This window comes from Hyaloscypha bicolor (genome assembly GCF_002865645.1).
Source record: "Hyaloscypha bicolor E unplaced genomic scaffold K444scaffold_56, whole genome shotgun sequence".
NCBI classification, from domain to species: domain Eukaryota; kingdom Fungi; phylum Ascomycota; class Leotiomycetes; order Helotiales; family Hyaloscyphaceae; genus Hyaloscypha; species Hyaloscypha bicolor.
The window spans coordinates 2,862,364-2,887,162 of NW_020194558.1; the positions used below are offsets into that span (position 1 = coordinate 2,862,364).

The following is a 24,799-nucleotide window of genomic DNA, read 5'->3' on the forward strand; positions in this document are numbered from 1 at the left end:
GTAGAACAGAACAGGGAGAAACATAGAAGTAACAACTTCCCTCAACAACCAGACGAGAATCGAGAGTCCCGGGTAGAATTGCTTATCACGCGTGTTTCGACGACACAGAGTAGTAGACCATGCTTGAAGCATTAAATCCTCCCTACTACCATTCTATTCCTCGCCAACCATCTATCCCACCTCGCAGCTCATTTTGGGCAGCCGCGAGAACAAGAGAAAAGCTATATTTACACACCTTATAATGCCCCAGCCGAAACGCCATGCCCTGCTCGCTTGCACGCTGAAAAGGAACCTTGAAAACATATAAAACAAAAAAGCAGAAAGAAAAAAGAAAAAAGGGAAAAAATCTTCCTGTGCAGAGAACGGGTATCTTCCTTCCTCCTTTTGATCGTACAACTCTCGAAATCCCACCACCTCTTCCCTTGACCCCTTTTCATTCCGTCTACCCTCGACATGGGTATAGAATTGGGCGAAAAATTAGAGTTATAGGACGGTGTTTTGCGTCATCTGCGTCCTCGGCCTCGCCTGCATCGGCCTCGAATCAATCCTCTTCCCGTCCAACCACCGGTTCTCGCCCGCCCCCTCATAATACTGCTGTGCCTCCACGGTCGCCATTCTCCTCCGCTCTTCAAACGCCGCTTTCTCTTCCTCGCTCAGACTAAACGCTTTCTTCAGCCAGCCGAAGGCACTCCTCTTTTTCTTGACCTTCTTCCTCTCGCCGTTGCTGTCGATGACTGAAACGTCTGTCATGACGCTCATGCCCATAGCGCTTGGTGCTTGTCTGCGGTTGCCGAGTGCGGAAGGCGTGTGGGTGTGGCCGCGGAAGGAGGAGGTTGAGCTATTGCTATGCATGTGTAAGGGATTACTCGGGCCTGCTGTCCACGGTCTTTGGAGAGGAGAGTGAGGACTCGCGTTCACGGGGCGGAAGAATTGCTGCTGGTCGCTTCTCGGAGAGGGCACGATGTCGCGCGTGAAGATTGCCGGTGGCCTATGGTCCTGGTTTTGGGACTGTGTTAGGGGGCGAGGATTGGTGTATGATTGCGAGCGGAGCTGTGTTTCTATTTGTGGGCGAGGGAGATTATATGATGAAGAGCGGAGTTGGGAGTCTGTTTGTACTTTGGGCCGTTGAGGGGCAGGCCAGAGAGCAGCTGGTGGAGAGGCTTTCTCGAAGTCGGAGCAGTAGGCTGAGTCGAGGCCGCGGGAGGGAGGAGTGTTGATTGCTGATTCTCGGTCTCGTGGGGCGGGGACGGAGACGGAGTGGATTCGTTGTGTTGGAGACCAATAGCTGTCATCTCGTTGAACTGGTGCTTTGATCGTTACTTCTGAAGGGGTTTCTTTGCGTTTAAGGGAGAAACGATTTCTTAGGGAGGAGCGTTCACGGATTGCGGGAGGGGCTTCTTCGACGGGTGCGGAAGAAGGTTTTGATGAGGGGACCGGAGTGTAGGTTCGTGGTGCGAGGATGAATTCAGGTTCCGGTTCTGCTAGTTCAACTTCTGATGTTGAAGACTGCTCAGAGTCCAGTTCTGGTGTTCGCTCACGGTCCTGCACCATTTGAAATGCTGGAAGGGTGGCTCGTATCGCTGGTGTGATGAGATTCGGATCAGAAGGAAGGGTTTTCGACATTGATCGTCGCATCTCACGGGATGGGTGACTAGGTGGTGAGGCTGGTGGCGATGGTGACCCCATTGGAGTTGTGCCAAACTGCGTATTTGTTAGTTAAAAGTTTTTATCTCAAGTATGAGGACATACTCTTGTCTTTCGACTCACTTCACCGGCCCTTCGATCCATTTCCGCCACTATCGACCCAAGTTGTACCAATGCAACACCAAGACTGTTCCCCTTCGTCTGCAGTGACACATATGCCTTGTACCAACCTTCCACATTCCCTTTCATTGCATCGAAGACCTTCTGCATATCCTGCCTCGTGTCCATCCACACACCATCTTCCTGCTCTTCCGCCAAGTATATAGTAAACTCCTTGCAAGCGTCCAAACCCTGCTGCACATCTTTCAGCGCATCCTTCATCATCGCCGCCGTCCTCGTTATAGCGTGCTCGATCCGCTCATTGCCTTGGACAATCTGTAGTCGAAAGCTTCGATCTTCAAGCATATGATCAAAGACGTCTATATTATCCAACGGCATCTTCAGGAGCTGCAACCTCTCATCGATATCCTCCAGCGCCAGATCAAAGTCCTCCAACGTCGTCTCGAGAAACTCATCAACCTCATCCACATGGCCCTGCAATATATTCATAACCTGCTCATCATCCCTCGCAATGCCGTTCAGCAGGAGATAGATACCGAACGAGATCTGCGCCATCAGCTTCCACAGCTCGTGGTACTGCCGCCCGGGCTTCTGCCGCCATCTCGCCGCATGCGTCTCCTCAGATATATCCTGATCGAGGAGCAGCTTCCTCCTTGCCGCCGCGTTGCCAACCCTACTCTTCTTCTCGGTGGGAGTTGAGTCTTTGGAGGCTTCGGAGGCTTCGAGCATGGATTCCTCGAAGGCCCCTTGCATGCTCGGGATCGGGTGCGTGGGCACGGAAACCTGGGGAGCGACCTCCTTCATGGTGTCGGCTTCCGAGAAGGTCGAGTTGTCGTTTCTCGGCGTGGTGGCACCGCTGCGGTCGTTCTCGTTCAGCGTCGGCGAGAGAGTCGACGAGTCGTCTGCGGAGAGCAGGATGGGAAGGCTGTCATTTTCTTCCCTCTTCTGCTGCCGAGGGGAAGAGGAGATGTTGCGGGACTCCATTGCTGCCGGAGCTCGGGCACTTGTGCGGAGCTAGAGACTAGCAGGTGGTTCCACTACATCGATTGTTGGAGGGCATTGGGTGGTGCTCCAAGCTCGACTGCAGATCGAACAGAAGTGTGGTGTTCTGCGTCCTGCGGGAGCGAGGGGAAGGGATAGGGATAGGGATGGAGCGGTCGGCAGATATGGCAGGCAGGTGAGAGTGTTTGTCCTCGTGGCCGCGAGAAACATTCACTACTCCCTCGATGCTGCTGTTGCTGCTGCTGCTGCTCGGACGGGTTGCTGCAGACAGATGCAGGAGCAGCGTGGGATTTTCCGTCGTTGCTTCCCCTGGCTCAGAACGGGAGTCGAAGCTCGTCCAAACAGAGGATAGGGCGAGGCTGCTGCCGAACACCGTGCTAGCTTTGGGTTCGTCCGGTTTATTTAAAGACAAAGCCCCGTGCGGGTGTGCCTCGATAAGGCTAGGGCCTGAGCGGAACGCTCGTCGATGTACCGTAACTGGAGATGAGGTTGTTTTACTGAAGATGTTCGGGTGGGGTTGAGTCGCAGTTGCAGAGCTTTGTCTGGACATCGCGGAGAAGAAAAGGGGGGCGGATCATGGTGGTTTTGATCTCTCTCGGCCACACCAGCTTCTGGGCCTCGATAATCAGCCTTTTCGTACCCAGCATCGGCTGCAGCAGGAGCGTTCAAATGCGGGAGCAATCAATAAACCGGGGCTGCATGGCGCGATTAGGATGTTTGCTGCCAGCTCCGATGGCGTCCTGGGCGGGTTCAGGCCTCAAGGGTTGGCACAGCGCAGGAGCCGGATTGGTGCCTGGCTCTGGCCTGCCTAAACGCCCTGAGCCATCGCCTTCCAGCATGATAGCATCCAACCTCCCCTCCACTTCACTCCAGTCCACTCCACTCCACTCCACAGCTGCTCCCCTCCTTTTCCCGACGAGTCGATGTCATGACCACCTGTTGCACCGGTGCACCTTCAGCTCATTTCAGCATCTCCATCTCCACATCCCAAAACAGAATCCTCATCTCTATGAAATTGACGCATGTTATGCTGGAGGTCCACGCAGCCAACAGTTCCTCATTCAGCTCTTCGCCCGGACGCCAATTCGGGCCCGTCGATAGGTTCCAGCGAGTTGGAGACCGAGTCTCCAAGCTGTGCCCTTTCTTACCGTCTTCCCGTTTCCCTGACTAAGTCTGCAGGTGATGGGAGGATGCGGGGGTTCACCGTTCGAATGGGGACGGGCGCCGCCAGCTGCCAAAACCATGGCGCATATTTGGCGTATTGGCGTTAAGACATGGGGTGACAGCCAGCCGTTTTCTAAAGGGGGGCAGTGATTGATATCCTTGCACATAATTTCATCTGATATCTTCAGGACTGGAGGGTGGGAAGAGGCTGCCTCGCTTGGTTTCGAAGTCACAGCCTCGCCACACCACTGTGCCACTTCCTGAGGACCAGGTTGGGTATGAAGATGTGTTTTGGTGACGACGACTTTGTTTATGAGGGAGTGTTCTGTAGGTTTGGAATATTGACGAGTACCTTGATCATTTAGCGTTTCCATTGATCTCAAGGACAATTCGTTCTCCGCATTCACGGCGTATCAATTGAGGGGGGAGAATATCAAAGGCTTCAGTATGCCAGCCCCAACACAACCACTCACTCTCCCAGATGGCCGCACCATGGCCCGGTGCGAATACGGTAATCCAGCCAGCACCTCCCCACCAATCTTCTACTTCCACAGCTACCCCTCCTCCCGCTACGAGGGCGCCCTCTGGCACCCCCACGTCCTCGCCCCCAACCTCCGCATCATCTCCCCCGACCGCCCAGGAGCCGGTCTCTCAACACACTCTCCAACACGAACCCTCCTCTCCTACCCCTCCGACATCCTCTTCCTCGCATCTCACCTCTCGATCGCCCAATTCCGCATGCTAAGCTAAGCGTCTCGGCGATGGGCCCTACGCCTTCGCCCGTCTCAAGACTATCCCACCATCCCAATGTCTCGGCAGCCCAATCGTTTCTTCGGTCTATCCTTTGAAATATGGAAAAGGCATGAGTTCGTGCATCGGAATGTGCTCTTCATGTCCTACTGGGCACCCGGGCTCCTAGGCTGGGCCATGGACTGGCAACTTGGGAGCGCAGCGCGGAACCCGGATCCCAATGTCCTGAAAGAGATGATGAAGAAATCGACGGCGAGACTTCCGGAGCGGGATCAGTCGGCGCTGGAAGGTCGTGATCTCGGCAACGTGATGATGGATTCTACACGAGAGAGAGCTTTATGAAGGGTGGAGGGGAAGGGGTTGCGCTCGAATCTCGTCTGCTGGCGCCTGACCGGGGCTTTGAGTTGGAGGATATTGATCTCGAAGGAAGGGAGCTGACAATCTGGCATGGGAGGTTGGATGTCAACTGTCCCATTGGGATGGCTGAGAAAGCGGCTTCGCTTTTGAAGGGAGTCAAGATGGTGTTTCTGGATGAGGAAGCTCACAGTCTCGTGGCCCATCAAACCAAAGCGATCGTGAGAAGCTTATTAGTACCACCATCGTACGAAATATGGAGACAGAGGAAACGGAGAGTGCGAATGTTTCGAAGACTTCTCGAAGGTTTCGCATCTAGTCATGAAAAGACGGGTTCCATCATTCGCAGAAAATAATAGGGAAAAGAAGGGAACTATGAAGATGCCAGCGTTTCGAAGACTTCTCGAAGGTTTCATGCGCTGTATGCGCAGTCATGCTAACATGGTGATTCTGGGTTTTTATTTTGAGGATTCAAGTTCAGGGGCAGCAGATCGGGCACATGATAAGGTTGCGTCCGATGCTAGTGCCGGAAGCGCAGGGATGCGCTTGGGCAGCCCGGTACCTGGTCTGCTTGCTGCACGCTTTCGGCTTTCCGACTTCTGGCTCAGGCTTCGCCAACAACCAAGACATGTTTCCCAGTTCAGAAATAAATCGACGACCACAAACGAAAATGTCTCTCTCGGACTCTCTCCATGATCCATCCCACCTTCCTTCTCCATCTTCGCTCCCCTCAAATACACGGGAACGACGTCCCACTTGAAACAGAACAGAACACTCTTTCCCGGTCCTCAAACGCTGAGCCCCAGTTCAGATTCAGGTCTCCCGAAGCTAAGTAGCGTAAGATTCGGACGGAGATCGACTTCCACATCCAGGTGGTTGTCACGAGATTCAGCAGGGATAGCACGGCCACACTCGCGACTTCAAGACGACGACGACTGTGGGGGGTCTTGCAAAGCGCCTTTCATGCGAGAGGAAGTCAAATAAAGATCAGATCGGTCGCAGATCTCGTTCTTGGGACGAGACGGGCGGAAGTTTAAAGAAAAGGCTAAAGGTGGCCAGTCGCTGGAAGATAGGCATACGAGATTCGAATTCGGAGTTGGAAGCAAATAGGAAAGAGAATTATTGGAGGGGATTCGAGTGAGAGAGAGCGAAGATGGCAGAGAGGATGCGTGCCCTGAAATTCGGCACCGACCTTTGGGATCCTTCGCACAGATTCGAGACAAGCTGGATCCTCACTCCTTGGGTGCTCTTTGGCTGTCGAGCTGCAATTGTAGGTCCCCGCTTCCTCCCCATTCAAACTCTACTGATGGATCTAGTCTCTCTACGCATTCGCAACAACATTCTTCATCATCGGCTGGGAAGCGACGAACCACGACGGTCTCTCAATCCACGATGTGCGCCGATCATTCTCCTTCTTCACAAGTACGTCCTCTTTCTCCCCTATCCCCATACCATCCTCGTACTAATTGCTTCATGTTTAGTCCTCTGCTACTGGGGCATATCCTTCTACTTCCTCATCTCCGCCCTACACACCTTTTCCTACGCCATCAACGGCGGAACTCCCCTCCTCAACCGCCTCCCACGGCCCCTGCAAGCCCTGCACTACCTCTTCTACACCACAATAATCACCTTTCCTTTTCTCGTAACCATAGTCTACTGGGCCATCCTCTACTCCGGCTTCTCATCACGTTTCACCCTCTGGTCCAACGTCTCCCAACACGCCTTAAACTCCGTCTTCGGGCTCTTCGAACTCGCGTTCTCGAGGATAAATCCAAGTCCGTGGATCCACCTCCTCTGGCTCATCGTCATCCTCGCCTGCTACTGCGGCCTCGCATACGTGACCTACGCCACAAAGCACTACTACGTCTACTCATTCCTCAATCCCAACCCACCGGATCATGTGGTTACCAACGGCGTCAAGACGAATCAAGGAGGGGTAGGCAAGGGCGCGGTCGTAGGCTACGTGTTCGGGATCGCGGCAGCGATAATTGTTATCTTTTGTGTGAGTAAGGGATTGCAGACTCTGAGGAAGTGGGGCGTGGAAAAGAAGCTGGGCATGAAAGGCAAATTCTATGCGGGCAGGGGGATGGGGAGTGGCGAGGTGGAGTTGGAGACTGTGCGGGTTTGGGAGAAGGGTCCTGGGGAGGCGTGAGGACAGAGAAGGTACGAGGACGAAGCAGTGTGCGAGTACAGAGAAGGACGAAGGGGAATAGGGGAAAATTGGTTTTTGCATCGCGAAGGAGTGAAGGTTATCTTACGGTGTACATCACATCTACGTTCATCTTTAGATCATGCTAATACCCCTCTTGTGTGCAACTCCACTCCGTTTCAGCCCAAGATACTTGTGTTGAGATGCATAACTTCATTGACATTTATACCAACTCTTCTCTTTCTCCTCGCCACGGGATCCGAGAGAGGACTAGACCGCGAGTAGTAGTGTAGCAAGATTCTAGGTGGCGCGAAAGGCTGCGAGTTTTAACAGCGCGTCCTCGCGATGGGAATTCAGATCCAGGGAAACCTAGTCTACGGTAAAAGTGTTGTATTTAGAGTAGTGTGAACGCGAATATTCAGCACCGGACGGGCGTCCCCAAGGAGTTGAGTTGGGTAGGGCTGAGATGTCAAGGTGTTGCGGGAAAAGGGCCGTGTAAGAGCATCTTGCATGGGATGTCCACATGTGTTTAACCGGGAAGGGGATAACTGGGAGTGGATCTAGAAAGTAGATTGCGGTCATGCTAGAAGGTAGCTACTCTATAGATGAAAAGGACCTGTGTTCGAGGGGTTTTGCACTGTTGCCGACGCAGCCTTGAGAGTAAATGTTGGCGGTGAAGCAGCATGCTGGGAGGGGATAGAGGAACGGCGGTTCTCCAAGTAGGTGGAGTGGTTAATTAAAGGGAAGGATGAGTCATTTGAGATTGCTAGTGGTTGATTCATGAGCAGATTTGAGATATTGGTTAACGAGAATTTTATACAATCGTGCTGCCTGTTAAACTGAGCGAGTGACCTCATCATCACCACTCCCATATTGGTCCGACTATTAAGAGCATATCCATAGCATTGGTCTCGACGCCGCTTTGTAAAATGAAGCCACTTGTTCAGAGATTGTGATGGTGATATAAAAGAGTCGCGCCGGGGGCGGGGGGCTGGAGGTTTTTAGAATGGCAGTAAATATCAGTTGTGGGGGGGGAAACAAACCAAAAACTATAACCCCGTACAGGCTTTACTTGAGCGCTATTAGAAGATCTTCTCAAGTTGCCATGATATCGCCTTACAAGCCATCGTTCCTGCGTGAGCTTAAACAATATCCAGTTTCGCAAGGTGTTCCCATTAAAAATTCGACATTAGTCTGAACTCACTAGACATTCTCTTCTTTCAGGGGATAATCAGGCATCCTGCATTGCAAGACATTGTTACCTTGGACTTTTGTCCAACCTTTCAAGACGATGTTTCCACTGGGGTCTGCACAATTGTCAGGTCTTACTAGACTTTGTTCTCTCAAAAACTCACACAACTATCCTACTCCGTAAATAGATATTTCTACCAGAACTTGTATCATTTCCCAGCCTTGCTAGACTTTGTTCTACAATAATCTGGTACAGTCGTGATGCCTACAAAGCTGAACGGGGTGTAAATTCACTACCACAACACCGAGACCGTCAAGAGAATATCGATAGCATTAGTCTGCCCGCCGCTTTGAACAATGAAGCTTCTTATTCTGACGCCAGTCTGTGCTTATCTAGCGGCCCTTCTGAAATATTTATTGAATGGAAAACTCTCCCAGATCGACTACAGATCGGCAACACCATCCACATCAAGATGACCTCTCGTGGCTCACTCAAGGCCACCATTGTCGGCATTCTTGGTCGAGCCCCTGCCATTGCCCCTCCCTTGGAGGCACAGTGGGTTGAGGAGCGAGCAGCTGTCATCCAAGACCTTCGTCCTCTACAAGTACCAACACAAGATGAGAGAACCCGCCTCCACGCTATGCCAACAGAAGTCCTTCGAAACATCGCACGATACCTCCCACCATCATTCGAAGTAGCTCTGACCTTGACCTGTCGTCTGATACTCCATAAATTGGGTAGTCAGTCCTGGCAAGATATCCATGGCCCTATATCCCCTAACCACGAGCTCTACTGGGAATGGGGCCGTTACTCATACAAGCCGGAGCGAGGAATGCTTCTTGTTCTGTTGGACCGCGACATCAAACACCTCATCAACTGCTACTTCTGTGAGCTCTTGCATGAGCCAGCCAAGACTATGCCAGCACCAGGAAGCAAAGCCAAACCAACAGAACGATACTGCACAAGAATCCAGAGGAATCGACGATTTGACGGAACTCATCAACACTTCTTCCATGTCCTCGATGACATCACATTCTCCGAAATCCAACATTCCATGAAGCTCCATCTTCGATTTGGCAGTGGCTGCACCGATCTGCTTCAACGGCTTTCGAAAACGTCCACTACCCGAAGCCTCCACCGGAATTCTGCATCCGCCCAACTGTTCACCCTCGCTCGAGTCATCGCCGGTCACCTCGTCATCCGGTCTGAATATTACATCCTCTTACCCTGGTGGAAAGTCAGATACACGGATGACAACATCTTCGAAGTCTTCCAAGCGCTGAATGTCTGCCCCCACATCCATGAATTCTCGTACAACGGCGCCATCCGCAATCTATGGTTGTGCAGCAAGCTTCACAGCGAACAAAGCAATTGCCGATTCTGCGCCATCAGGAAGAACGCCCCAAATCGCGGTGTCCCTCGTTTCGTCGCCGCGCCTTGGCGCCAGAGCTGCGAGTATTGTCACACCGAATTCCAGATCGACGTTGCGGCGGCGGGGGTGAAGGGGCTCGCGATCGCTTTCACTGTTTGGCAAGACTTTGAAGACTGTACTTCGCCGCATGAGACAATCTGGAGGGGCGATTCCTGGGCCTCTGAGGGCTGGCGGTATGCAGATTTCGAGGGGGGAAGTATTAAGGCGGGATTTGAGGGGCAGGTTGCTTCTTCCAATGTACCCAACCATCTGAGAACTTTGCCAGACAGGCCGGTGAAGGAATGGGGTTGCTTTCTTAATGTTAAATGAAGAGAACGCACTGGCAACGAATGGAACATTGTGTATATTGTAGAGTAATCAAGGTACCGAAATCTGTGGGTTTGATCAATGTGAAAATTCCCCTCGATGTACTGAACTGTATTGTTTCAATCAAGCAGACAGCCGTCCCAATGTACCGAACGCCCTGGATTTAATCAAGAAGATGGTCCTCCCATCGTACTGAACTGCCTTCGTTCAATCCAGAGCACAGCTCTCGCAATGCATCGAATTGAGTGGGTTCAAACAAGAAAACAGCCCTGCAATGTACCCGAACTACCTTAGTTCAATCCAGAAGACGTCTTTTCAATGTTCTGAACTTGGGAAGATTCAAAAAGAATTTGGCAAGTGCATCTCGTAATCACTTGACTAAAATATCAAACCACAAAACCAATGTGAGTATGAAAGTTCACTCCTAGAGATGTATAGTGAAAATGCTCAGACAGAAGAAGACGAACTGAAGGTGTGAAAGTGACAAGCATTGAAGCGTTTGAAGCGTTTCCTATTCCGGCGAATGGGGTCATAGCGTGAACTGATACTTGAACGCGACTCCACGTCTCCCAATTTCAACAAAACAATCAATTGTTTACTTTCGAATTGACGTCCATTTACTGGAGATCAACATTGCCAAATCGCCTCGATGGACAATTCTGGACAAGTGGTCCCCTCTGCTGACGGAGGGTTGTCGTCTCTTCCGCCTGAGATCTGGAGAGTCGTCGCAGAACAGGTACCCACGACTTCTTCCCAGGACATTCTTCTTTGTTTGATCTGTCGCAGATTTTAAACCAAGATCAATGCTGACGAATGTATTGCAATTGCAGATACCAGGCCAAAAGACTCTTCGAGCACTAGTTCAAGTGTGTCGCCTCTTCAGAGATATCTTTCGACCCTTCTTACATAGGATATTCAGCATCGACTTGAGCCACCACGAAGCTACAGCTTTGGAACAGAAGACCCTGCCAGCTTGTTTGGGATACGCAAAATATTTTGAGGTAATTATCAATGAATTTCGACGTTCAGAGCGGCAGAGCGGAGTGTATTACAATATCGACTTGAACGATGGATATGCTGCGTTTGTGGCGAGGGCTCTCAAGGCAATGCCAAATCTCCGCTCCTTCCGGTTTGTCTTCCTATAACGGTTCTTCTGCCATCAGCTAATATCTTGCCACAGTTGGCTCAACTCATCCTTCGGGGAAGACTATGACTCATGCCTGATACTCAGTAACGTGGAACTTCTGACGACGGCGAAGAGCTGTCCAAATCTCCAACACTTATTCATACAATTCACGGATGTGTTCCTCGATGACCCGGTCAACGCATTGAAGTGCAATACTTCGCTAAAGGGCTTCAAAAACTTGGCATCACTCGAGCTCTTTCACTTCTATGGCGAAGAGCCTGAATTGATTGATAATATAGCCACCGTTTTGAGAGATTGTCCTGGACTCAAAAGATTAGGCCTTGGGCTCTCCTGCGAGTTCGATTGTGACCAGATTCCTGAAATCTTAGTGGCTAGTGGCGATTGCGACTTTCTGGAAAAGCTGTGCTTAAAGTATGGCACTAGGTCGTCGCCGTTGGCACTAGAGACTCTGCGACTAGGGCATGGAATGTTCGTCTACAAATCTAAGTCACCGAATACCGGGAACTACCTTTCAAAGCTTGTCAAGTTCCGGGACATTAAGACCTTGCACATATACAATGGCCTTGTTCATGAGACGGATGACTGGGACTTTGAACCAGTGCCCATGCAAGTTCAATGGAATTTCTTTACAGAATGCGCGTCTCTCTGTCAACTCTCGGTGACTAGACTGGACAAGAAGCTTCGACGATGGCTCAATACTAGCGTGAAGTCAGTCGAAGAGCTTTTGGTCACAGAGCATTACAGCATGTACGACAATGGTTTGGGCAATTTTGATATTTTGGAATTGCCACAGCTCTCGATGCTTTTCACACGCGAAATGACGATATCCAAGCATCCGAACGCTCGCGGTTGGCGAGGCATCAACCCCGAGTCCCGGGAGCAAATACGCGTCGACAAGCATAACATTACTACTCTAGATCGCCTTCCTGATAATATAGCTAACCTCACACGACTCGGAATGTGTATTGAGCTGGAGAATCAATGGGTTAGTTGCTTAGCTTCAGAACCCCATCGGCTTTGATCCAGTCAATTGCTGACTACCACAGGTGCGATTCTCTTCTCACCTACCTCAGCTGCGGCGCCTCACCTACCTCCGCATAGATGGCAAGAGTCATCGATCGGGCAGATACCCAGCAACATCTACGTCTCTTTGGCCCGGGATCGTCAAGCCAAAGGAAATTGCAAAACGCTACATCCAGCTAATGCGCTCTGAATGTCCGTCGCTGCAATACGTCCAGGTTAAAAACTGGGCCTGGCAGATCACCTCGCCGATGCCAGGGGTGCCTGCTCGAGAGGCCCATGTTGAGCTCCGCGAGTTGGAGTGGGAGGAGCGCATGGGTATCGAATTATTTGCCCTGGATTCTTTTGCACCGCAATCCGGACTCCCTGGGCCAGACGATTATTACGAGGAATTGTCCGAGGAAGAGGAGTTGCGCATGGACCGGATGGTCGCTGAAGTGGAGAGGAGAATCGCTGCTGGTGATCATAACATGACGGACTTGATCGAAGCTGTACAATGAACCCATCTATATCAATTCGATGTGCTCGATGTACCAATATCATGAGAGAGGTCCCACTGCTTCTGGAGCCTGGAAGCTATGTAGAGTACTAGTGGATTGGGAGATCCTGTAATGGAAGTGTGCTGGACCGCTTGCATCACGAATGACTGCAGCCAGACTTCTTCAAAGATCCATATACATGAACTGGATGGGATGGAATTAGCAGATATTGGTCCCAAGTGATCTTCACTCCTCAATCGAGGACTTCCTCCGTGGTTGTTTAGACCTTTGAGATACTCTAAATGGCGAGTCACGTGAGATTGCTGGAGCGGATCAACATTTTCGCGCAACACGTGCTAAGATAAGACGACGTTGCCTCTCTGGCCTCAAAACTAACGTCTCCACCTCAACACTCGTTCAAATCCGACCCCTCTCCCTTTCCCATGAGATCTGTGACCATATTTATCACCATGATACTCCCTTAGGCCTCAATGGCTTCCCAATTTCGTATATCTCGACACACAAGACTAACATCAAGCCCTCACTTGGGCTACAGTAAGCGGTGAGTGTAGGCTCAAGGTCTTCAACGTGCTTTGTTCTGACTGAACTTAGGACTTTTCCGTCTTTCCCCAGATGGCAAACCAGCAAACCCTTGAAGGGCTAAGGTCCGGCCAATACAAAGGCCTCAAACGTGTCAAGATATCAAGTGGGGTCTCCAAGTTCCCTCGAGAAATCCTTGACCTCTTTAATACCCTCGAGATCCTCGACCTATCTGGCAATCCGCTCTCAACACTTCCTAAAGATATCAGCCGTCTTCACAAGCTCAAGGTTGCTTTTTTCTCAGACTGCAAGTTCACAGTTTTTCCAAAAGAACTCGCACAATGCCGTTCTCTCGAGATGATTGCCTTCAAAAGCAACGCCATGAGCACCATTCCCGAGGGATCATTCCCACGAAAGCTTCGCTGGCTCATTCTAACGAATAACCAAATCTCATCCCTTCCAGCCAGCATTGGGCAATGCCATCGTCTCCAGAAATGCATGCTCGCTGGGAACCGCCTCACGTCTTTACCTTCTGAGATGGCGCATTGCAGAAAGCTCGGCCTCCTTAGACTCTCAGCAAACAAACTGACCTCAATCCCTCTCTGGCTCTTCTCCCTCCCAGAACTCTCCTTCCTCTCATTTGCCGGGAACCCCTGCGCTCCATCCTTCGAAGACAATCCAGTCCTCGACAACATCTCATGGTCATCTCTGTCAGTCCACCACCTCCTCGGTGAAGGCGCCTCGGGGATAATCTCTCAAGGAACCTGGTTCACTCTCACCTCATCCAATCCAAAAGCCGTAGCAATCAAGCTCTTCAAAGGCGAAGTGACATCGGACGGCTCGCCCATCGACGAAATGAACGCGTGCATCACTGCAGGCCGCCATTCCAACCTCATCGACCCAATCGGCAAGATCCACGACCATCCAGAGAAACGAGGTCTAGTGCTCGAGCTCATCCCGCCTCATTACAAGAATCTAGGTCTCCCACCAACGCTGGAGAGTTGCACGAGAGATGCGTTTCATCCTCAGACCGTATTCTCCGTTGAGAAATGCAAGAATATTTTACTCGGCATTGCGGCCGCGGCTACGCATCTTCATGAGAGGGGAATCGCGCATGGGGATTTGTATGCGCATAATATCCTCATCGACGATAAAGGCCATGCTCTACTTGGAGACTTCGGCGCAGCGACCATCTATGGGAAGGAGCATGTGATGGGAGATAGGCTCGAAAGAATGGAGGTCTTTGCGTTCGGGCATCTTATTGAGGATCTTTTGGGGCTGGTGGAGAGGAGGGTTGTTGAGGATAGTGTGATGGGTGAGAAAGATGCGTATGTGGTTGAGGGATTGAACTTGTTGCATTGGAGGTGTACGGATCCGGTTGTGGGGGAGAGACCGTTGTTTAAGGACGTTTATGAGGAGTTGGCTGGGCTTTGATAGATGGGGAACTGGATTGGCGCCATAGAGCGGGTTGCATTGGGTTTTGCGAGATTAATTATTAGATTTCATTGATATTGCGTAGATAGATAGAATGCAATAGATTTCGTCTTTTCAGGTTCGATTTTGATATCGTTATACTGGGCAACCATCGTTGGTTTCGAAACGCATTGATTCTCTTCCAACATCTATGAAAAGTTCTGATCATATTTCATCGTCAGCTTACCGTCCCTCATAACTGACCTTTATATCGTTTGTCATCCCCTTCTCTGACTTGTCGATTGTGCCGACATCCTCAACTTGGACTCATAATCGCCAGGATCCCTTTCGCCATTCCACTCTCAGACGATATGGCCCCTCCCATACCTCCCATCCCGCCACACAATCTCCTCATCCCATCTCACTCCTCAACGCCATCTTCCTCACTACCCCCTCTTCGGCAACCTTCAACAACACAATCCTCCCACTAGCACATAACGAAAACAACACCGGAAACATTGCCCTCCTCACCTCACTCTACAAATACTTCGCCTCTTCAAAAGAAATGCGCGATGCATCGATTTAATGCACGAGATTATGGAAAGAGTATAATCAAGAGCTTGAAGCGAGGAGGTAATTTTTCGGTCTTGTCAACGCGATTTAGAAGAATCGTGGACTGTTGGGGAAGGAGGAGAGGTATTACTGATGCAAAACTTGGTGTTTTGGAGAGGAAGGGAGCGGGGGTGATGGATGGGGAGAAGAGGGGAAGGAGTTGAGGTTGTCAAGAAGAGGATTACGGAGATATATTTGCAGTACTCTAGGCATATCCGTGAAACAAGGAAGCGATGTGTTTTTTTGCTGAGGAATATGGAGGAGTTCCAAAGGATGGAATAGGGAGGTTTAAGCTCAGGGAATTGGGAATGGGAAGGGAGGGGAAGTTCTAGGTGAGTTTCAAACAAACTGATTATACACCATGTAGTGCAGCATGAGACCTTGGAATTGTTGTGGATTGGAAAGAGCAATACTTGTGGAGAGAATGTGGAGTTGATGAAAGAGCTTATTGTCTTGAGGGCGGAACAGGCCGGGTTGCTTGGGTTTGAGAGTCATGCTGAGTATGTATTCGACGCCGCAAACCCTGTTGAAAAGAAGCAGATTTCCGATCAAGAAGGTTGACCGACTTTATCTAGCTACAAGATGCCAGAGAAGATGTTTACGGCGAAAGTGGCTACTGAGTTCCTTGACCAGCTTCAGGAGGACATTGCACCCTACGGTGAGGTTGAGATGGATGAGATGCGGAAGTTTGAAAGGGAATATATTGTGTCGTAAATTCTGGCCAGAGGAGACTGGCCCATAGGCTGTAGTTCTGGGATGCAGCTTTTTATTTACAGACTCATGAAGGAGACTCAAGTGTAATTCGATGAAACGCAGCTATCCGAATGCTTCCCACTCAACAAAGTTTCCGCTGGCTACTTAAAACATCCGAAACAATGTTCGGCCCTGCACTCGAGCAGATCCAGGAGAAGGGAGAAAACTGCCCATGGACAAGCAAGGACAGCCAGTGGAAACAGCCACCTGCATAAAAGCGTCGTGACACTCTCCATCTGGAACGAGGAAGCAATGGACGGAGACTTCCTCGGATATCTCTCCCTCGACCTCATCCAACAAGAAGGGAAAAAGACCACGCATGCAACATCGCCTTAGCCACCGTACCTTCTCCCTAACCCCATATCCGTACCCTAATCTGACAACTGATAGGGATACTCGTACCCAGACGGCACAAAACACATCTTTCGACCATGCTACTCGCCTCCTTCCCAAACCTGAACACCGGCAAAAACCACTTGCTCCGGCAACGCAACATCAAACCTATCCTGCACAAGTTGGACCACGGGATCCATGGCTACCCACTTCGCATCCATCTATGGGACAGCTGCTGCGCAATACTTCGTCGAGATCCCAAGTAAAATGTTGGAGAATTGATGTTGGGGTCCATCGATTTTGCATAAGTTGTGAAGAAACTATTCCTACCTTTCGGCTGAATACAAAAAAGCTTGAGAAGCTGAAATTTCCGGGGAACAACAACCGCCGGAGTTGTTGGAGAGGCTTGCAGCGATGACGAATGTGGGAAGGGGGGTGGGGGGTCGAAGATGAGGGGTTTGTTGCCGATGGCAAAGTTTGATATGTTGATTCATGGAGCAATGGATGTGAAGCAGAGATGTTAGAGTACCTGGGTCGCAAGCCGAATGGAGCGGCATTTTTGAGAGAGCTGAGAAAGTATGCCTTCATCTTGTTGAAACATTTATACTGCGACAACACATAATTTCAATGGAAGCCGTACTGGAGGTTGCATTGCATTCAATCCTCCATGAGATCATCCTGGAGCTCGCGGTGCAAGCCGCTTTCCTTATATGCAGCATTTATCTTTTCTGAGAAGCGTTCCTCAGTCTCATTTAGTTCCTCGTCGGATATTGGGGTACTAGGGCGCTCAGTCGCCGGCAACCCACTTTCAGAACAGAAGCTTTGGAGCGCGAACAGGTCAATCGATGCAATCTCATCCTGATCCAGTGGCCGAAGGGCTATTGTGGACTTGAGATTCTGGTAAGCTACCTCCCAAGCGTATGCTTGTATTTTTATGTACTTCAGTGAAGGACATTTCGAGTGAATCAGTATCCCATAATGGTATGCAATGTCTCGCGAACCCTCAACGCCGGGCCAGAGAGATGAGGCTTTGGTGGGATATTGACCGCCCCGGTAGCTTTTGCCATCCAGTCTCAAGTGCGTAAGACGTCGAAGATTGGGCAAATGGGAGGAAAATTGAACCTTTCTAAAATTAGTAACTACCCGACTACGCTGTAAAGCTGCTCACCCATTGTGTCTCGAAATCAAGGCACAGACCAAGCTTTGTGAGTTGAGCGCCATTCTCATCAAGCCTATCAAGGACGGTTATGATAGAGCGATCAAGTTCTTTGTACGGGTTTCGTGCCTCAGAGGGGGTTTCTGAATCGGACCTTAAACCTGCCTGCGAAGGTGTCCCTGCCATTGACAGGGTTCTTGGCTTTAGGTGGATTTGTGGTATCAATAAACTTTCTACTTCTAATATTGTTCCCGTTTCCGAGGTGATCTCTGCTTCCGAAGAATCAGTGACTGACGAGTCTGTATCTGACCAAGCTTCGTCTCCACTTCGTCTGGCGATAGTCATCTCCCGGACGAAGAGCATCGATAGCCGTGGGAGCAAATACTCAAAGTAGTCCAGATCGTCATCGTACATGCCATAATGATCTGTGACTATGAGCTCTTCGACGACAGAACCACAGCCATTTGTGAGCCAGCTCACGAGATCCATTTCCAATCTCGAGACACTTAGTCGTTGCAGCGACTTGCAGTCTTCCAGCTGATCCCAATCAACATCCATAGACTCGTGTTCATCGAAATCCCACTTTACCAAACCATTGAAGAGGTAGAAAATTTTCAGAGTCTCCAGCTTTACCAACTTGAAAAGGTATTTGTGGGTCTTTGAAAATTCTCGCATCACCGAATCGGAAAGGAAAATTCCGTGGCCGAGTCGCAATGTGTCGAGTGCTAGCGACACCCGTGTAGGGGAGGCATAATTCACACACACTTTCTCGAGAAAATGCAGTGTATATTCATCTTCTCCAATTATGAGTACGTCTGGCGAGGCGTTACAGTCAAAGTCGCAAGCAAAACCGAGGCCTAGTGTCTTAAGGCCTGGGCATTCTGCGAGGACATTCGCAATCTCTACCGCGAGAGAGTCTGGATCCCCGTAGAAATTATAGAGCTCCAATGAGGTTAAGTTATCAAAGCCTTCCAGGGAGATGGAACAGTTGAGAGCATCCATTTGATCGTCCAGATGTTGACTTGCGAATAGAATTGAGATGTTCTTTATCGTGGCGGATTGCTTGAGAGCTTGAAGAAGCTCTTGATTACGAAGCATCAGGCTTGGGCGATAATTATCGTCATAGGTGGAATCGATCCACCTTGGCTTCATGTCAGTCGGGAAATGGTTCTAATTGGAGATGGGATCATCAAACCGGAAAGATTGAAGATTCTTCATTTCTTTCAGTATTCGGACAACCAGAGAAACGTAACCAGAGTTCCAAGATTCGCTATATTCTCCAAATAGGTCCCCCTTGCCACGAAATTCCTCCAGCAAAACCTCGAGTTCTTGGGTATAATGGAGTCCGGTCGGCAGAGGTTTTCGACGCCACCGAGAGGAGGGAATGGCGGTCAACTCGAAGGTGAATTTGCGACGTAAGAACGGAGTGAATAAATCGCAAAAAGAGCGGCATGTACTTATTAGCGCGAGGAGCGTACTTCGACTTTGTATCTGAGAGATCCGTCAGCAAGTTGTGCAGTAAAAGTGAGTGGGGTTCTTCGATAGAAGGATTTGGACGTACCAATTCTCCAATCATACTCCATACCTCAGGCGATAAATACAAGCCCTGAGGTGAGTCAATACCATCTTCGGTCATGATGATGTCCATGGTGGTCCTTGCGTATCCTCCTGGGTTGTAACCTTGCAGGAAAATGAAGTGGCCTGGAAAGACGCGTTCTGGAAAAGAGGAAAAGCGGAGATGCTCGGTTGGTGCGGAAGGCCCTCGGGAGCTAAAACCTCGCTCTTACAGGGGTCTCGCTTACCGCTTATTTGCCCCTGACGTTCCTGAACAGAACCGAATGGACTCCTCTTCACTTCTCCCTTGACGTGGACAGAGAACCTGAGGCCAAGCACCACTACGTCCTCATTGCCAAGTCCATATCTGTCTCTCGAACAACCTGATCACCTCCGTTCATAATACAAATCATACAGTCATGGGCCCTCGGAATTCCGGACCTCACCTGTCGTGGCAAGATAGGTTCCCACTCGTTAATGCGGCCTGACTTCTCCTTCTCCGTCCACCATTACTGACTCTAATACCGGCCGCCTTGATTGCTGGCTGACCCGGTCCTTGGCTGACTTGAGCGCTGGATTACTTGATTGCGGGAGGCGATCGGAGCCAGGGGGCGAGCTGTGAGGTAGAGTCAGGTACGACGATAGCAGAATGCGTTGATGTAGTATGGTAAGCTTCAAGGTTCAGTGGTCTGTCAATAATTCAAGCTTTATTGACCTAGTTCTTCCTGGTTTTACCATATGATTCTTCCGCTGCTTCGTAAGTATTTCATTAGTGCTTGTCTTGTTGCCATTACACAGGCGAGGTTTTAGTTATTCCTACATCCCTTACGCTTTCCCCTACTAATGAGCAACAGCTTCCGACTTTACACAGGCACTTCTCGTCTATACATTTGCGCAGCTGTATTGCCACTCAAGACCACAGGAAAGAGATGGGGGCGACATGAAGTTTCAATGAAGCCAGAAAAGCTGAAAGTAGATTAAAATTTCAATTTTAAGTACACATATTATACCTTATTCACACTTTGTATATCCTTAATTGCTCTGCAACTCTTCCTCGCAGCCTCTACCGCAATCCTTACATCCTGGTAGCCATCCTGAGCTCACATCCTCAATTTGCTTGTGCAAATCTACTCCTGCCTCGCAGCCTCTTTCCATATTCGAAGAATATATATCTGCAACTGGATTAGCCCTGCATCGCGAAACTGGTAAAAGTTTTGCTCACGGGAATGGAGCCATCGCCAGTGTAATGAAAGCCAACAGCGCAGTAGCCCAGTCATATCCCAGCTTCTCATACACTACGCAAAAGCATCAGCACCTCCACTTCATCACATCGCCATTCCTTTTCATCTTACTCACTCTGAATCCCGAAAAGCGGAAACGCGGCACCGAAAGCGCTCCTCGCGAAGCTGTTGGCTGCAAGTGCGCTGGCTGCATACAGTGGATATGCATCGACGAGGAACATCCACGTTCCGGAGAATGATAGGAAGACGCTGCATGATATTAGTGAGTAATGACGGCAAATTCCTGTCGAGTGTGGATGCAGAGATCTGACTTACCCCATCCCGAAAACTCCACTTGCGATGATGGGCGCTATCCCATGTACAGATGAAAACGTCATGAAGCCAAAAAAGAACAAGCCGACGGGGACAAGCACCGCTCCGGCCATGACTTGCGGCAAGCGGCACTCTGGCTCGACCTCTCCATCTACACTTCCTGTCCTCTGTCCTTTCTTCATGGAAAGCAGGTAGTGTCTCTGCCAATGAGGAGTCGTGGCAACACCGCCCAGAATCCCAATCGCCACCCCCAGGAACGTCAGGCCAACTTGCCACAGGTTGAAGCCATGATTCGTCGTGAACACCAGAGGGAATGCACCAAAGAATAAGTACAGAATTCCAAGCAGGACTGCAGAGTGGAGACACAGATTGAGACACATTGGTTCCAGAACCAGCATCTGCAGCGGCCGAAAGAACGACCACAAAACAGTCTTCAGCACCGGGTCTGTAGGAGCCAGGTCGGCACCAAGATACCGCTCATCTCCCATCTCCTTCTTTAGTCTCTCCGCTCTATGCCTTAGAATCACAGGTCTGTACGTCTCCGGCACAAAGAACATCGTCGCTACCAATCCCGTCCCCGTCCAGATCATCATAAAATAGAAGGTCCACTTCCAACTAGCATAATAGTTAATAAAACCACCGGCAATGGGGCCCATTTCCGGACCCATGAATTGGATGCCCGAATATATCGTCATCGGGAGCTGCAGCTGGGAGGGGGAGAATAGATCTCCTGCGTTTGCACCTGCTACGCTGAGGAAGCGGGCGATTATTAGGATTTGGATGTTGGAGGCGAGGGCGCAGGTGAGGAGCCAGAGCAGACCGAGGGAGAGGGAGAGGAGGTAGATCGGGCGGCGACCGTAGAACTTGTTCAAGCCAGTAAGTAAAACAGGAAGGAGAGGGGGAAGACAACCTCTGATAATGGTGACAAGGACAGCGGCGCAATTCCCATATCGAGAATAAAAGTTGAGAGCCCGACTGTGGCCATTAGTTCGGAGCAGTATAATTCGTTTGTGATTTGCTGGTATGTTGCGGTGTATATTGCGGAATCGCATGCACTTTCTAATCAGTAAATATTCCACCTGTGGGCTTCTGCATGCCGGGAAACTTACACAGATGCAGAACTGAAAGATATGATGACCATGATTATCCATTTCTTGGTCGTAGGAAAGTTCCTTGGATTTTCACGATCTTCTTTGCCTCCAAACCGAACCTCGAATTCATCATTTTCACTCGCCGCACGAGGGAGCTCGACCTTTTGATCAAGAGTAGATGTGCCCTGAGATTCAGTGATGTTGCTGATTTCTTGGAGAGAGGCGGAATCGAATCTCCGGAAAAGGTACGCGCCAATCTCGGAAGACATCGGCGAGGGCAAATCCTGTTCCAGTCTCGCCCCAGATGAGTGAAATGAGGCGACAGGATCCCTTAAAGAAGGTGGTGACTATATCATCAAAAAACTGTTGAAGAATGGTAACGGGTCCAGCCATGTTTGAAAATGTATATATGTGTCGAGTTAAATAGGAGGTGAAGTGACGTTGAGAAGATTTGAGTTCTCGATTTCTCAGCATGAATTCGCCGAACCCGGAGAGAATTGGTAATCCTTATTCTACTTCGTAAAACTCCAATCTTTTTAAAGCCCGGAGCTTGATGAGAAACGTCAAAGCAGGTTAGTAGGGTGGGAGGGGCTAGGACAGCTCCTCATTGGCGAGGAAAGATTTCCCTTTTGGGCAACGCTTGTAAGCAACCCCTTTCATTTTGTGCTTACCAAATATAGTTCATCCTGGCATGCAGGGCAATGAGCTCAGTAAGGGGACCATATTAGCAGTAGCTTTATTAAAGATTGGTATGCTCAGTATGGGACAGTACTAGAAGTAATTTTATTGAAATTTTGTACGCATCTACTTGCATCACTTGCAGCTAAACATAGAGCTTGTGTAATCTCTAATATCGAGTCGGGTTCACGCTCGTGTCGAAGGAGAGTATTATTGAAAAGCAGAATCGTTATTAATTCCTGTGACAAGTACTACCCGAGTAGGATAGTCATCGTGAAGTGAGTGGATTTGGAAGTAGCGTTGGGAAGGCTTGGTTGTCTCAGGAACACTAGGAGCGTACTTGGATATTTTCAGTCCGGATAATGAGCCCAACAGTCGGACTTAAAGTCACTCCTAAAGTGCAGTGATTATCCCTGTGCTTTAGAACCAAGGTCAACTCCTCCTATCAGACCATTATACGCCTTCTTGTCCATCATTTCCCGTGTCACTACATTTACGAAGAATGCGGCATAAAGTAATGAGATTACAGGGTATTTGGGAGCTTCTAGGACCCTAAGGCATATTATCCTATAATTTGAGCGCTCAAGCACGCTACAAAGCACTATAACTCTAGGCCTTATTCCCTGAATCTAGGCTGTGGGTTATTAACAGGATTATAGAAGATCTTTACGGGTTATAGCGCTGCTAGCGGGGTAAATATCGCGCTCGGGCGCCGTGAGGGGAGTAAATAGGCCTCTTGAGCAAAGTCGCCTTGTAATTATTGGGGACATACCTCAAAAAGGCGTGGTACCCCCTATTTGTGGATTATAGCTCTTTTTTAGGGCAATGGCCTGAAAATAGAGAGGGGTTTAGTAGTTGAGTGTAGTAAAAATTGGTTTAATAGTGGACTTGAAGCACATATGCCCTGTAATCCCGTCACTTTATGTCGCGATCTTCGAATACCCTCAACATATGGGGCGTTCTAAATCATCCTATAAAACACTCAAAAACGACACATATATCTACTGGATTTCAAGCAATCCCACAGTCTCCCCCAAAACTACCCCGAAGTCCCACCCATCCTGGAGGCTCAATTCATCGACAGTGCCTCAAGTAGAGCGTTGATACTGCTCCACAGTCATCAACGAAGTACCCTCCTTGCTAGCTCCTACCTGTTCAATTGTAGACACGCTTTCATACTCAAGATTATTAAACTTGTTCTGGAAGCCAAAACCAGGATGGAAGATAATGAGTGCAAAGACAGCTATAGTGATCATACTATTCCACATATCAGCTCACTCCAGAATATTTGTCTTCGCAGACTATGAAACACAACATACCAAGACTCGAGAATGATAAAAGGAGTCTCCTCCCTCATCAACCGATTATTCCACCCACCACCCAGTTCCACAACTCTGTACACGCATCTCGTAAAGATCGTCATGAACGACACAACCAGAGCCCACAAGAATCCCCTAAATCGCATACTAGCTCGTAGTTTCTTATACGCGGGGTTCTTCCAGCTTTGATATTTTCGCACGCGGAGGGCAAAGTCGATGCAAGCGAGGGCAAAGAAGATGAGGGATACGATTTGGAAGATCAGACCGACGAGCATGAGGTGGTTTCCGAGTTCCATGGTGCTGTGCTTCGTTGCTGAGGATGCCACGCCGCCGCCTGCCCCTTGCAGTGTGAGCGAGATTATGTCGCAGTTGATGAAGAAGCGTGTGTACCAAACTGGTTTGACGCGCGGGATTCCTTCGCCATAGACCAGCATTCTGTCATTTCGTTAGCGGGTGCTTTGTGAGGAAGTCGAAGAGAAGGGGGACCTGCATTCTTGAAAGACAGAGATAGATTCCCGCTGAATAGAAAGCGGGCGCGGTTGTGAGAGTGGTAATTTGCATGAGGAAACTGATTAAAAGGTCATATGAATATCTGGTTCAGGAAGGATTAGAGTGGGAAGACCAACGTGCTCAGTCGGTACGGGTTATTGTGCATGAGGATTCTTCCAATGTATCCAACCACTTCTGAACTCGATCCTAGCAGCATGGCAATCATAAAGGACCAAGTCTTGTACTTCCATCCCTGAACAAGATGGCAGATGGATGAGAGGTTGAAAATTATCACGAAGATAACACTTGCTGCCACGTTAGGCGCATAGCCAAGGGGAGAGCCATCAGCAGGACAATGTGGTCCTATCTGTTTGCACTGTATGTCTGCCATATTGAATATTTGGCTGATAGTGAATGAGTTGGAAGAATTCGGGCTCTGAGCGGCGGAGAAGGAATGCTGTCCTGTGGGACAAATTTGAGGGGAAATGGATCACGGGAATTAGAAGGTATATATATTTCTTCACCAACTGTTACGCATACCATCTTTCC

At 49.7% G+C, this 24,799-nt stretch overlaps 8 protein-coding genes across 8 annotated transcripts; 4 read left to right on the forward strand and 4 right to left on the reverse strand.

Moving 5' to 3' along the window:
- Positions 1 to 309: 309 nt before the first annotated feature.
- On the reverse strand, positions 310 to 3,045 carry K444DRAFT_379679 (uncharacterized protein). Its single transcript, XM_024872332.1, has 2 exons — positions 1,750 to 3,045; positions 310 to 1,701 (listed from the first exon to the last, which is right to left on the reverse strand). Exons 1-2 carry the CDS (start codon positions 2,746 to 2,748, stop codon positions 484 to 486), a joined length of 2,217 nt encoding a protein of 738 aa, XP_024738689.1. The 5' UTR covers positions 2,749 to 3,045; the 3' UTR covers positions 310 to 483.
- A 3,142-nt stretch (positions 3,046 to 6,187) lies between these two features.
- K444DRAFT_628790 (uncharacterized protein) lies at positions 6,188 to 7,186 on the forward strand (the record flags this gene model as incomplete). Its single annotated transcript, XM_024882959.1, has 3 exons — positions 6,188 to 6,304; positions 6,351 to 6,456; positions 6,516 to 7,186. 3 exons carry the CDS (start codon positions 6,188 to 6,190, stop codon positions 7,184 to 7,186), a joined length of 894 nt encoding a protein of 297 aa, XP_024738690.1.
- A 1,661-nt stretch (positions 7,187 to 8,847) lies between these two features.
- On the forward strand, positions 8,848 to 10,116 carry K444DRAFT_628791 (uncharacterized protein; the record flags this gene model as incomplete). Its single annotated transcript, XM_024882960.1, has 1 exon — positions 8,848 to 10,116. One exon carries the CDS (start codon positions 8,848 to 8,850, stop codon positions 10,114 to 10,116), a length of 1,269 nt encoding a protein of 422 aa, XP_024738691.1.
- Positions 10,117 to 11,564: 1,448 nt separating this feature from the next.
- On the forward strand, positions 11,565 to 13,164 carry K444DRAFT_379753 (uncharacterized protein). The gene is made up of 2 exons (XM_024872333.1): positions 11,565 to 12,245; positions 12,307 to 13,164. Exons 1-2 carry the CDS (start codon positions 11,727 to 11,729, stop codon positions 12,778 to 12,780), a joined length of 993 nt encoding a protein of 330 aa, XP_024738692.1. The 5' UTR covers positions 11,565 to 11,726; the 3' UTR covers positions 12,781 to 13,164.
- K444DRAFT_560014 (outer arm dynein light chain 1) lies at positions 13,165 to 14,879 on the forward strand. Its single transcript, XM_024876885.1, has 2 exons — positions 13,165 to 13,321; positions 13,372 to 14,879. Exon 2 carries the CDS (start codon positions 13,393 to 13,395, stop codon positions 14,731 to 14,733), a length of 1,341 nt encoding a protein of 446 aa, XP_024738693.1. The 5' UTR covers positions 13,165 to 13,321; positions 13,372 to 13,392; the 3' UTR covers positions 14,734 to 14,879.
- A 2,552-nt stretch (positions 14,880 to 17,431) lies between these two features.
- K444DRAFT_379786 (uncharacterized protein) lies at positions 17,432 to 19,293 on the reverse strand. The gene is made up of 5 exons (XM_024872334.1): positions 19,128 to 19,293; positions 18,762 to 19,057; positions 17,696 to 18,707; positions 17,579 to 17,642; positions 17,432 to 17,532 (listed from the first exon to the last, which is right to left on the reverse strand). Exons 1-4 carry the CDS (start codon positions 19,212 to 19,214, stop codon positions 17,637 to 17,639), a joined length of 1,401 nt encoding a protein of 466 aa, XP_024738694.1. The 5' UTR covers positions 19,215 to 19,293; the 3' UTR covers positions 17,432 to 17,532; positions 17,579 to 17,636.
- Positions 19,294 to 20,228: 935 nt separating this feature from the next.
- K444DRAFT_526810 (MFS general substrate transporter) lies at positions 20,229 to 22,033 on the reverse strand (the record flags this gene model as incomplete). Its single annotated transcript, XM_024874578.1, has 6 exons — positions 20,229 to 20,292; positions 20,343 to 20,415; positions 20,477 to 20,610; positions 20,677 to 21,536; positions 21,584 to 21,732; positions 21,796 to 22,033. The coding sequence occupies 6 exons, from the start codon at positions 22,031 to 22,033 to the stop codon at positions 20,229 to 20,231; spliced, it is 1,518 nt and encodes a 505-aa protein (XP_024738695.1).
- A 1,273-nt stretch (positions 22,034 to 23,306) lies between these two features.
- On the reverse strand, positions 23,307 to 24,655 carry K444DRAFT_720277 (uncharacterized protein). Its single transcript, XM_024888478.1, has 3 exons — positions 24,388 to 24,655; positions 23,762 to 24,196; positions 23,307 to 23,699 (listed from the first exon to the last, which is right to left on the reverse strand). Exons 1-3 carry the CDS (start codon positions 24,639 to 24,641, stop codon positions 23,531 to 23,533), a joined length of 858 nt encoding a protein of 285 aa, XP_024738696.1. The 5' UTR covers positions 24,642 to 24,655; the 3' UTR covers positions 23,307 to 23,530.
- Positions 24,656 to 24,799: the final 144 nt, after the last annotated feature.